The sequence below is a fragment of the Eucyclogobius newberryi genome, unplaced genomic scaffold (genome assembly GCF_026437365.1).
Source record: "Eucyclogobius newberryi isolate DKJ021-1_F unplaced genomic scaffold, fEucNew1.0.hap1 SCAF_11, whole genome shotgun sequence".
NCBI classification, from domain to species: domain Eukaryota; kingdom Metazoa; phylum Chordata; class Actinopteri; order Gobiiformes; family Gobiidae; genus Eucyclogobius; species Eucyclogobius newberryi.
The window spans coordinates 27,019,551-27,032,236 of record NW_027315735.1 but is presented as its reverse complement, the minus strand read 5'-3'; the positions used below and the strand labels follow the sequence as shown (position 1 = coordinate 27,032,236).

General features: G+C 38.2%; 2 protein-coding genes across 3 annotated transcripts; one reads left to right on the top strand and one right to left on the bottom strand.

The window, feature by feature from the left end:
- Positions 1-941: 941 nt before the first annotated feature.
- On the bottom strand, positions 942-4,316 carry lsm11 (LSM11, U7 small nuclear RNA associated). The gene is made up of 4 exons (XM_072439781.1): positions 3,842-4,316; positions 2,779-2,918; positions 2,282-2,365; positions 942-1,468 (listed from the first exon to the last, which is right to left on the bottom strand). The coding sequence occupies exons 1-4, from the start codon at positions 4,275-4,277 to the stop codon at positions 1,235-1,237; spliced, it is 894 nt and encodes a 297-aa protein (XP_072295882.1). The 5' UTR covers positions 4,278-4,316; the 3' UTR covers positions 942-1,234.
- A 450-nt stretch (positions 4,317-4,766) lies between these two features.
- On the top strand, positions 4,767-8,277 carry thg1l (tRNA-histidine guanylyltransferase 1-like). 2 transcript variants are annotated; one of them, XM_072433775.1, is made up of 7 exons: positions 4,767-4,965; positions 5,243-5,437; positions 5,512-5,688; positions 6,045-6,214; positions 6,302-6,390; positions 7,764-7,871; positions 7,989-8,277. In XM_072433775.1, coding segments are annotated over exons 1-7 (900 nt in total). In that variant the 5' UTR covers positions 4,767-4,963; the 3' UTR covers positions 8,148-8,277. The 2 variants fall into 2 exon arrangements, with proteins under 2 accessions (XP_072289876.1, XP_072289885.1); XM_072433784.1 differs by having other exon boundaries at positions 4,799-4,835; positions 7,989-8,276.
- Positions 8,278-12,686: the final 4,409 nt, after the last annotated feature.

The following is a 12,686-nucleotide window of genomic DNA, read 5'->3' as shown; positions in this document are numbered from 1 at the left end:
GGCTATATATTGAACATAAAATACTTGATTTTGCTTCCAAAACTGTCAAGATAATGTTTTGGGGGTTCTTACGATTATATTGTAATAATAATCATGATTATCGATCAAATAATCAATCGATAATCAACCAAATAATCTCAACATCCCTTAACTGTAAAACTGTTATTTCTATAAACAATATTTGTCTTGCTGCTGTGGCCGATAACCGATTTCTTCTATACTGATTTTCACTCGTCCATTCAAAAAGACACAAACTGGGAATGACACAAAATGACCAAATATGTCAATGTTCAATATCGATATTACAGAGAACTGATTCCATCTCTAATAAAACGAAGAGTAAAACCATTGATCCAAATGTACTTCGCAAGCTTTACACCTCAATCACTTATATTTGCACTATATTTATTTTATTATCGCTCTTTTCAGTTGCTACAAAGACAATTTCTGAGTCTACCTCCATTAAGTTTTAGACAAGTTTCATAGAAGATTTCAAAAGTAGCAATTCTCCATCGCTCCTTCCATTCGAACAGAAAAACGCAACATCTTTACAACTTCTCGGAGAGGCAGAGATGCAGTAAATTGTGCTTTTATGGGTAATGCGCCCATTAAAGTGTAAAGGCAATCCGAGACGTCAAGACAAATGACAGCTTTTGAGTGCCATCTGCAATCTCGAGCTTCCAAACTCAATTATTCATAATGCATTTAAGAAGCCCGCTGAGACTGCGCTGTCATCCCTGTTCAAACTAACAGAGAGACAAAACATGGAGGGACAGGCTCCGCGAGACGACAATGGGGGGCCCCCCGCGGGTTTGTGCTGCCACCTGCTGGACAATAAACAGCACGACACAAACACACGAGGTGAAGCTGTGCGTGTTGTGTGGAGTGTCAAAGCAAATCCCAGCGCGAGACAGCTCAAAGAAAACAAGACAAGAAATTAGTCAAATTGGTCCAGAGCTGCTTTTATTTCGCGGAATCAAATGATTACTCAGAGTGACAGAAATAAAAATTTATCAATATGATAAATTAGTCTCTATTTGATTCTCAAGAACAGAGAAATTATAACACGCAAAGATATTCCATGTTTTTTCCATTCCATTGAAAAATCCTCAACTAAAAAAAAAAAAACAAGTACACTACAAAAAATCTATGCATGCAATGGATTTTTTGCCTAAACTGTGTCCAATGATGTTTGCTATGGTACAATAAAGTTACCCAATAGTGAGTATCCGGCCTAACTGAGTGTCTGTGGGCTGACGAGCACGACGTTCTCACCGCGGATGAAGAGCTGGTTGATGTGCCGCGTGTGCACTTTGCCGTATTTCTGGGGTACTTTCTCTTTGGAGTCTGCAGGGCTTTTTCCTTTGCTGGTTGTAGACTGTGGCTCAGTGTCTTTCACTTGGATTTTTCCAGTTCTTGTCGCTTCTTCGGCGTCAAAGTTTTCCTGTAGTTTTAACTTCTCAAACAACTGTGAAAAGATTCAGGTATTCTTTATGATAATTATACAAAACCAATTCTACCTAATAAACAAGAGGGAGGCACAATAGTGATAATATTTAAATCATTGTATTTTAAAATTAAAGAGCAAGTATCCAATATATTTGTATGAAAATGAAAATGACTGACGGTAAAAGTCACTCTGAGCTCAGACTCGTGAAAAGTTGGAATAATATCTGGATGATGTGACCTTTTATAATATCTGTTAAACTTATTTGAGATAAATGTTTTCTATATCTATATATAGATATATTACACATATGTAAGTACTTTTTACAAATGTTTGTGAGAACTCTGGAGCGGCCAGTGTGCTCTAGATTTAGTTCAGTTTTCTCCACTTTTGGGTCGTCGTGTTGACATACACTGCTCCTCTTTCTCTCCAAACGCTGCATCATGAGCCACATGAGACGTGATCTGCTCTCCCCGCACAGAGGCTTCACCTACCGTGCAGAGGCAAAGCGGGGTTTGAGACAATTCCAATCACTTCTACTCATGTTTAGGTCGTCCCGAGGTCGGCCACTTTCACACTCGGCCCGCTCCAGAATGCCGGAGAATCTGCTCCGAAAACTTCTTTACATCTCATAACAGGTGGCAGTGTGAAAACTACCTTAATCTGTATTTCTAGTATTCACACCCACATGCTCAGGGACTGCTGGTGAAAATGATCATTCATGCTATAACCTAACGTCAGCATCTTTCTGTCTTGGTTAATGTTTTTGTTGTGCACTGTCCCTGTACAAATAAAAGCACACTTTAATACCACTGCTATAAATAAAGAACATACCCTCGTAACAGTGAGCGCTTTCTCGTGGTAGAGAGCTTGTCCAAGAAGAGGCTCTCTGTACGTCTCGTCAACATCCACCATCGCCTGAAAAATAACAAGCATTTAAAGGACATGGAAATGTTTACACTTTAATGCACTTAACATTTGTGTTGAGCTCAACAGTCGCGCCGACTTTGAAGTCCGCTGAGGCTCCATGTCTTATTATATTGTCTTATCTTATTATATTAAAGAGTTTAACAATGGAGTGTTAAATAATATTCATAACAGTGGTCCAATAAAAAAAAAAAAAACATTTAAAATACAGCTCAATGTGTTTCAGACTCTGTGGTTTCTTACGTTTCTGAAATCCATTATAAATCAAATGATGTGTCTGTCATGCTCAATAGCAAGCTTTCAAACATTTAATACACATACTGTTCAGAACTGTATGAGAAAAATCAATGGGAAATGTGAACCTTGTGGTGGGCGGTCAACGTTGAAGAGTAAAATAAGCTCACCATATTCCAAAACCTGTCGAAAGCCACGATGAAACCGGAGCAGACGCCTCGAAGCCCCTTGAAGGTTCTGATGTGAACTCTGACCCTTATTCGCTCCTGAATAAACCTGTAGAGTTCACCCAGAGGACCACCCTGACACACTGTGGAAATAAACACAGAAATAAACAAAAACAACTCAAAACTAAAGGCTGGCAGCAAGAAATATATATATAGAAACTTTTCTAGTGGAAGGACCACCAACCGCTTGTCTTCATGGATATCATCGGTCCATCATCGTCATCATCACTATTGTCAATAAACATTCTCTCATATTTCATTGTTGTGGCGCGGTCCTTGCTAGTTAAGAGGCCAATTCTATAAGTTAATAAGACTCCAAACTTCTCTAAAGTTAAGTTCAAATCAAATCAATTTATTTTTGTTGTACTTTAGAGAAGTTTTGAGTCTTATTTCACACACTGTACGCACTCAGCCCTCCACTAACGATTGGTGAATAAACTGGTGGACTGAACATGCTCAGAGGAGGTTAACTTGCCAACTTAGCAACACTTTTTGAAAACATTGTACTTTTCCGACTAGTTTTCTGACACCACACTTACATATTATACAATTTAATATGAAGCAACAATACTCTTTCTTGGGTTAAAGTCACGGTTACTTCTCACTGTGAGTAAGTCTATAGTGACTAAAGCTTTATGCTGACAATTGACATGATTTGAACGTATATGTATGCTTCTCAACAATATAACAATATGATAATCGATGTACCTGTATCATTTATTTTTTTCATGACACTAAATGACAATTTGGAAATGAATATTAAAGTAATGTTTGTGTCCAGAATTTTAAATATTTAATGTTCTGTCTGTCTGATTAAACCATAAACCAAAGAAATTTCCCCATGTGTGGACAATAAAGGAATATCTTCTCTTAAATCATGTTTTCACTCTTACTCGAGTAATATTTGGGGTCACGACTTTTGACTACAAGTCGCGTTACTCTTACTTGTGGCTACTCTACCCATCCCTGTAAACTTTGAAAACTACTAGAACATTGGTGCACCCACATGGCATCCTGGTGAGCACGTTCTTGACAGGTTTGCTCTTCCTCCGCCGCTGTGTCCCGCTGCTCTCGCCCTGCTCACTCTCGGTCACAGGGTTGTTCACCATCAGCTTCTTCAGCCTCTCGATCCTCTCCTGGTCCACGACTCCTTTCATGGCCTTTCTCCGCCGTTTCTCCACATTTTCGGGCTTGGCTCCCCTGCCCCTGCTGCCCTTCAAGGCGCTCTCGTACGCGGCCACGTTGTTGAGGCATTTGGCGCTCGGGAAAGGGAGCTTCACGGTGGGCGAATACAGGGCCAAAAGTGGGTTAAACCTCTCCGAGCACACGTCGGTTTCATCCCCGACGTTGCTTTCACTTTCTGCGTCTTGGGGGTCCAATCCGGGGGTTGTTTTGGGCTCTTTAGTATCGTGCGTTCTCTCCTTTCTTTCACTCTCCTCCATTTGTGATGCTAACCCATGTGCTAACCGGGAAAGTAAAACATCCGGGGTTGGCATGTCTTCAATTTGAGTCTTCACTCGGTTCAATTTCTACAGAACTAAAAAACACACAAAACAAATAACAAAGTATTTTTGTTCCGTTTGTGTGCTCTTATTTTGCCACTTAAACCTGACACGGAAATTGTGTTACCCCATTATTTAATTAATCCCTTTAAAAACACAGAAAATAAACGTTGTATTTACTTCATAAACGATCTTTGAGTGCATGCTATTTCTATTTTTTCTGCAAGATGGCGACAAATCCCTATTGTGTTTCCGTCAAGTGAAAATTAAGCTGGTTCCATGGGAGATATCTCGTGTATACAACTCATACATTATGCCTTTAACACATATTAAAGGATTATACATATTTTGCCATGCTGAATATGTTCTCCAACTATTATAACAAATTTAATAGATACACCAGAACCTTTGTTCGTTGCCCTTGTTGGTTGGGGAGTCATTTGGCGACGGACTGTATACAAACCAACGTGTGTACAACAATTCACACGCTTGTGGAAGGTTAATTTGCTTGTTTAACCTTGAAAAGTATGAGCCAGTAAATTTAACTCGTGTTTTGGGACACAAACTTTTAATAATTGTTTGAAAAATTGCTTCTGAAAGTGCCTACACCAAGCATGACCATCTAAATGTAAGTCTGTCTTTTCTAAATCCTTGAAATGTATCGCCAACATAAGAAAACAAAGACAAGATTTTGGCATGCTGTAAACATATCTTAAATGGATTATAGTATTGTAATCCGTCCCTATTTTCATTTGTGTTTATTGTTATGTGTATTTATGTGTGAATTTGAAAGTAGGCTTGTTCGTCAATAAAACAAATAATAAATCAAATTAAATCTGTCTAGTCTAGACGTTGTTCTTCTAGATTTTCTAACAGCAAAAAAAAACATATATTTTGTCTTTCAGGTGGACAGTCATTGGAACCAGCAGATTCTGTAAAGCTTTCAGATCTAGTCTCAGCAAACCTTTAGCAAGCTTATCCATCTCTTCCACTGTTATGGCCAAAAGCAAGTTTGAATATGTGCGCAACTTTGAAACAGATGACACCTGCCTCAGAAACTGCTACATTGTGGTTAGACTTGATGGTCGCAACTTCCACAAGTAAAAGTCTATCCATCCTAACCTAATGTGGTCAGTCATTCAATGTTTAATGCTGTAAATCTGCCTTTTGACAGATTTTCAGAGCAGCACAAATTCACAAAACCCAATGACAACAGGGCGCTCGGCCTGATGACAAGAAGTGCTCGCTCTGTGATGGAGGAGCTTGATGATATCGTCATCGCTTATGGCCAGAGTGATGAGTTCAGTTTTGTTTTTAAGAAGACCACGACTTGGTTCAAGAGAAGAGCCAGGTAATAATGTTCATAAATATTATATTAAATTATTATATATTTTTTTTTTTCACACGCATTGTGATCAGATTTGCAATTTATGTTTAAATTGGTGGAGTTAACAATTTTAACCTGTCCAGGGGCATTGCATGACATTTGAGGGAGGACAAATTCAAGTGCTAAATATTACCAGAATAACATGTATTCAGAACATTTTGTATAGGTCTAAACTACAAGGTTAGAAGGTTTTATCCATAATTATACCATATATTGTATTATTTGCAGAGGACATCATGTGACTTATGATTGGATTTGTTGATATATCTTGTAATCCTCTAATTGTTGCTTTTTGACTCATTTCTCCCATGTTCTTTCAGTAAATTCATGACCCATGTTGCCTCCCAGTTCTCGTCCTCGTATGTGTTTTATTGGAAAGAGTTTTTTGGGGAACAGCCGCTGTTGTATCCACCGAGCTTTGACGGACGTGTTGTCTTGTATCCCTGTAATCGCAACCTCAGAGACTATCTGAGCTGGAGGCAGGCTGATTGTAAGTATACTGAAGTGTACTTTACGCCTGAATATATATATATTATCGGAAAACACTGGAGCTCATGAGTTGTGTATTGTCCAACAGGTCACATAAATAATTTGTACAACACAGTCTTTTGGACACTGGTGCAGAAAGGAGAACTTACGACTGCACAAGCCGAACAGCGTTTAAAGGTAAAAGAGAAACTGAAATATCAGTATTTTTGGGGATTATCTTGATGACAATATCCACAATGTTTTTGCAGCTAAATGTCTTTTTTAGGGTTGAAGTATGGCAATTTTCACATATTCTTATTTTAAAGATTACGCAGAAACTTTATAAGATAAGATAAGCCTATATTTTCAGTTTTACAACGCAAAGTATTTACTGAAGTGAGAGAACAGATAACTTATAGAAAACTTAAAAAAAAACACTTAATAATAGAAAAGCTCTTATAAATAAGTCTTGTAAAAAAAAAAACTCTTATTAAAACTTATATTCTCAATAAAAGGTAAAAAAGAAAGAAAAGAGCAACCAAAGTAACTCTTATTTACAGCAGTTGTATGGACAGAGAATATTGGACCAATATGGTTGACATTATGTCAGAGTATTGCACATGAAAGTATTGCACATTTAAGCCTTTTTAATAGTTATTGTAGATAATATACGCAATATTTATGTTTTGCATTTTTTTATTGATATTGTTGCTGGCTCATTCACATCATGGGTTTACTTGTCAGTTGTCACCCAAATGTTTAATTAGAATTGTGTTACATGTCATTTCTGTTTTATTAATAGCAATAATAACAACAATTTTAAATGTGGTAAGCAAGATCAAAGCAATAGTGATCTAGATACAGAGTCCATCACTGAGATTAAAAAAGCCTACATGTCCACACAGGCCTGTCTCAGGGTGGTCATCAGGTCTGTCAGTTTGTGTAACAGCTGTAGCGTAGCTTTATTCTCTGTGACAGAAACACAGTTGAGGCGACAACAGTTGATGAAATGTGGAAATGTACTGGGTGGATGCTTGTGAAACACGATCCCAAAAACACAAGCAGAGTTTTGTGTATTTTTATGTGGTTATGTAGTGTTAGTACATTATTTGATTTTGATTAATTTTATATTGAAGATTTTCCTGTAAATCTTGCCTAGTTTTCCTTAGTTTCAGTGAATATATATATATATATATTTTATATTTTGATCCAAGGACCAAAACTTGTCTAATTTACACAATAGTTCTTTTTTTGACAAAATATTTTCTTAAATTAAAGTTTAAACCATCAGAAAATCATGTTCCTTGCTCATAAATTGTCCTTCTTTCTGGTATAGAAATTAGTTTGTAATTAGTGTATTGATGATACTAGACTCTAGTGTGGGATTTCTTTTTAGAACTTGGCACTACTCCCTGTAATTTTCAACTTTTTCCAAGCTTTTCTTCACAAACTGCCAATTTAATGGTGTAAAACTAAGATAAATATTTACCAACAAACCCAGGAATACATTAGAAAAACATGAAAGCCTTAACATTTATATTACAGCTCTGACTTGGTATTTCTCATTCTAGGGAACTTTGGCTGCAGACAAAAATGAAATCCTGTTTTCAGAGTTTGATATTAACTACAACAACGAGTCTCTTCTTCACAGAAAAGGAACTGCTCTTATTTGGGAAAAGGTAAACGCTCATTGTGTAAACCTTTTAGTATTTACTAAAATACACAACTGACACATAACATGGAAGTTTTGTTTGTGAAATAAAATTTATAATTTTTGTTGCGTCTCTATTTTCCAGCAAGATGAAACTGTGACTAAACGCATGAAGCTTCCAAATGAGGCGGAGAAAGATGTGAATGTGACACGGAGCAGGAAGAAGGTCCAGGCTCATCACTGTGACATCATCGGGGACCAGTTTTGGGAGGAGCACTCTGGCATTTTAGAGGACGACAGCTAATGGCTTAAGTGGACCCATTCAGACAGTCAGAGTGTACAGCAGATTGATAAGGAATAACGATGAGAAGATTTTCCCACAAGAACTGGACTTTATGTTCTTAGAATTATCACGATTTATCATGGCTAGAATATGTTACCGTTATTTAATATGTTACCGTTATATAATTATGTCATCTTGTTTGGAGTAAATCCACTAATTTCTAATTGCAACATTTTGTAAAAAAATTAATTGGCAGTTGAGAATCTTTTTTTTTTTTTTTTTTAAGATATATATATAGATTTGTTATTTCATAATCAATAAACAAGTCACATTGAATTGTGAATCATGTTACATTTAGGTCAATGCAACTGAACAAGAATGAGGAATATCAACATATAAACCATTGTAACTTTCACCTATCCCCACCCACATCCCTGTACTTACAGTTACTACGGAAGCCTGGTCATTTATGTAACGTGCAAAAATGTTACATAGCCATTTATCAAATATACCACACATAAATACAAATCTGCTTCTTCGGGTGAAATGTATGAAGAAGAAGGGGTTCTCTCCTGCCGTTTTGAACTTTTTGAACTTGAAGGAAGTCAATTCACTTTCTTCTAAGTGTTCCTATTATGAATTTGCTGTATCTAGATATTGTGTTAAAACAAAATATAAAAATAATGATGTACGATATACAGAAATATATATAGAAAATACCTTAAAAATGCATGTGCCTTTGCCAATAGTTGAACACAAAATCACATGTTCCTCCCCACATTCCTTTGAGCACACTTGTATTCTCGTAAACTCAGCTCAGGGCTGTCCAGGGCTTGAATTAAGCAGCGGACAGCAGAAGCTAATACTTCGGCTGCTCTGGAGTGGCCTTGTTTTGATGCCAGGACACCATTTTGAGAAGTGAATGGATTCATGAGGCTGTTGCACTGTCATCAGGGCTAAGAATACCTCACACACCCTGCTCACACACCACTTTGCCATGTGCTCCTGGGCATATTTATCATCACACTTAGGAATGACCTCTTAATATGAATGGCTATGGGCGCTTCAAGCACACAGTATTTTGTTACTCCAGAGGGGTCGGTTACATTTGGATTACTAGTGCAGTATTTTTGGCATGATAACCTTGGTCAAGCATTTCACTCTACTGTAGTACAGCTGGAGAACACTGATATAAATGTCTCTATTTGCTGCAAGAGTGACCCTTATGGTAACAGAAATTAAATTAACTGCAAATTTGCTGATATTGTAAATGGAGAATAAGCTGTAAGCTATAATTGAATAAAGATTTGTTAATAATAAAAAAGTCTACTTTAAATATCTTGTAGATTCTCACTTAAATGTGTTGATAAAGTTTCAGATTGTTGAGGAGTATTAGGTGGGGCTTCGCAATATGGACGATTTTTTTCCAGCAAATTTTGTATCATATTTCCTCGTGGCGTGGATAAATCATTTGTCCTGCCACGTATCAATCATAAAACGCACCTATCGCTCACCTGCAGCCGCGTCAGGCTCGTCCCCACGTTTCCGCGTGCCTAAGCGCATGGATCTAGCATAATATAGTTCCCTCAGAGTACGGGGCAAAATGAAGACGGAGAAAGACAGTTCAAGCTGACGCAGACGTGGACAGAAATCTACGGGAGACGAGCGATGCGATGCGCTCCGTCGCACTAATAAACAAACGCACGTGTGTGTTGTATCAGTCCGCACGGACTGATACAACACACGCACGCATGCGCACTTCCGCCTGCGTTCTCAAATCGCCGAAAAATCGTCCATTGCGCCTTTAAAAAGAAAAAGGTATATATATATTTTTTTTCTCCTATTGATCGATCTGGATTTTTGTTTTGACTTTAATTTATTTTAAGTAAAATGGCTTTCAGTAATGATTTCATGAACATGAACTATACAGAAAAACCTCAAAACCATGTTTTTGCTGCAGAGGATTGACTCTGGACGATGAAAAAACCTCCCAAATAATTGAGGATTTTTCATGACTCGATCTTTATCTTTTGATTAAATTGCCCAGCCCAAGTATAAGGCCTATATTTGAAGTTAAAAATAAAATGTTGTACTTAAAATGTTCTTGTAGATTCTGCAGAAAGAATTTAATCTATTTTATCCCTAATCAAGAAAATGTTTATATTTATATTTTAGCACTGATTCGGAGATCTACCCTCTTTCCTTCATTGATTGAACACATTTTTTTTTTTTAAATACAACTCGACCTGTGATTAAAACATGTCTTTCTCTTCTAGTCCTGGTTTGGTTCTGTTCGTGTCCTGGTTTAGTTCTGTTCTACTCCTGGTTTAGTTCTGTTCTAGTTCTGGATTACTTATGTTCTTCTCCTGGTTTAGTTTTCTTCTAGTCCTGGTTTAGTTCTCTTCTAGTCCTGGTTTAGTTCTCTTCTAGTCCTGGTTTAGTTCTGTTCTACTCCTGGTTTAGTTCTGTTCTGGTCCTGGTTTAGTTCTGTTCTAGTCCTGGTTTAGTTCTCTTCTAGTCCTGGTTTGGTTCTGTTCTAGTCCTGGTTTGGTTCTGTTCTAGTCCTGGTTTAGTTCTGTTCTAGTCCTGGTTTAGTTCTGTTCTAGTCCTGGTTTACTTCTGTTCTAGTCCTGGTTTAGTTCTCTTCTAGTCCTGGTTTAGTTATGTTCTGGTCCTGGTTTTAGTTCTGTTCTAGTTCTGGTTTACTTCTGTTCTAGTCCTGGTTTACTTCTGTTCTAGTTCTGGTTTAGTTCTGTTCTGGTCCTGGTTTAGTTCTGTTCTGGTTCTGGTTTAGTTCTGTTCTGGTCCTGGTTTACTTCTGTTCTAGTCCTGGTTTAGTTCTGTTCTGGTCCTGGTTTAGTTCTGTTCTAGTCCTGGTTTAGTTCTGATTTAGTTCTGGTTTAGTCCTGGTTTAGTTCTGTTCTGGTCCTGGTTCAGTTCTGTTCTGGTCCTGGTTTAGTTCTGTTCTAGTCCTGGTTTAGTTCTGTTCCGGTCCTTAACTGTAACTCTGAGCACAGTTGAGAGCTTATTGATATTCCAGCTCTCAGTCTAATTCAGTTTGAACAAAGACGTGAGTTAAATACAGATATAGCTCTTGCCTCGGTGCAGTTCATCTGGGCATCAGCCAAACCCACACCACACTGATGCGGCTATTGGAAATAAGAAACGTTTAGACAGGCAGAAGCAAGAAAAGCTATTTAAAGGCACCATGTGTTTTCATTCCTTTTGTACAGTATGTGTTAATGTGCGGTGGCAACTTCATTATCGCATGTATTAGCCTTTGAAATGTATGTATAGTATTATTATTGAGTATTTCCCTTGATTTGAAGTATAGATCGAATTGTTTTACCTGAAATGTTCTACAGTATGGCATTAAACTTCCATGGAGACAGGCTGTTGGTGCCACCGGGGCAAATTGCAGTAGAGAATAAGTAAGTAAATAAGTAAATAAGTAAGTAAGCTGATGCAAACTTTTCAAGAGAGTTTTTGAGTCGTTTTTAGAAGCAAAATAGAATGAAATATGATTAATGCCATAGTGTGGACCATTCCAGTCAAAGCGATAACATCTGCATGGTGTGCAGCAGGAAGTTCACCCATCTTCAGAAAATAGGTGCTCGCCGATAGTTGTGTGGTTTAGGGCGTTGCGATGATGTCTTTGTGGATGTTAGTTACCATCTTAGTGTAGGTTCACTTTCGGGCCTCAACCGTTTGTCGAATATCTCCACACTCTCCACACCTGTCGCCCTCCGAGGCAACTGCTGTTGTGATTTTGGGCGTTACAAAAATCAGTTGAATCGAATTGAACCTGTCCTGTTAATTTAGCCTTGGAGCCATAGGTGGGTTGAGAAGCCAAACATTTTACTCAAGTAAGAGCACAAAGTAGTGGTCTAAGAAGTTACTTGAGAATAAAAAGTACTTAAGGAAACTACAACTTCTGTATAGTAACTGTCTGAAAGTACATAGTCTTCCACCTTTGCTCAGGCCCAAATAAGCAGTGCACCTGTAACTATCCATCCATTTTCTACCGCTTGTTCCCTTTTGGGGTCGCGGGTGACTGGAGCCTATCCCAGTGACTTCGGGCCTTAGGCGGGGTGCATCCTGGACAGTGGCCAACTCATCGCAGGGCAAACACAGAGACATAGACATTACAGACAGCCATTCACTCTCATATTCATTCACTAGGGCCAATTTAGAGTCACCAATTTTGCCTAACACATGCATGTCTTTGAACGGTGGGATGAGCCGGAGAACCCGCACCTTTTACTAGCTTAGAGGAAAAGAATAACAAGAATAAGAGAATAAAATTGAATAAATGAATCACTTTTTTGGTCTGATAAAATTGTTCAATAACAACTTTATAACATGACATTACCAGTGGAATACGACTTCAATGGGACGCAGTGTAGAGCATTAAAGCAGACACGTATGGTCTCATCACTGTGAGGACACGTTCTTGCTGGCGTGGGACACATTCTCATCACATCCTGGCTCTTCTTGCCTCACCTCATCAGTATGGACCGGAGGGGCGTGGCTCAGAGCGTGGCGCGCGCCCTGCGTCCA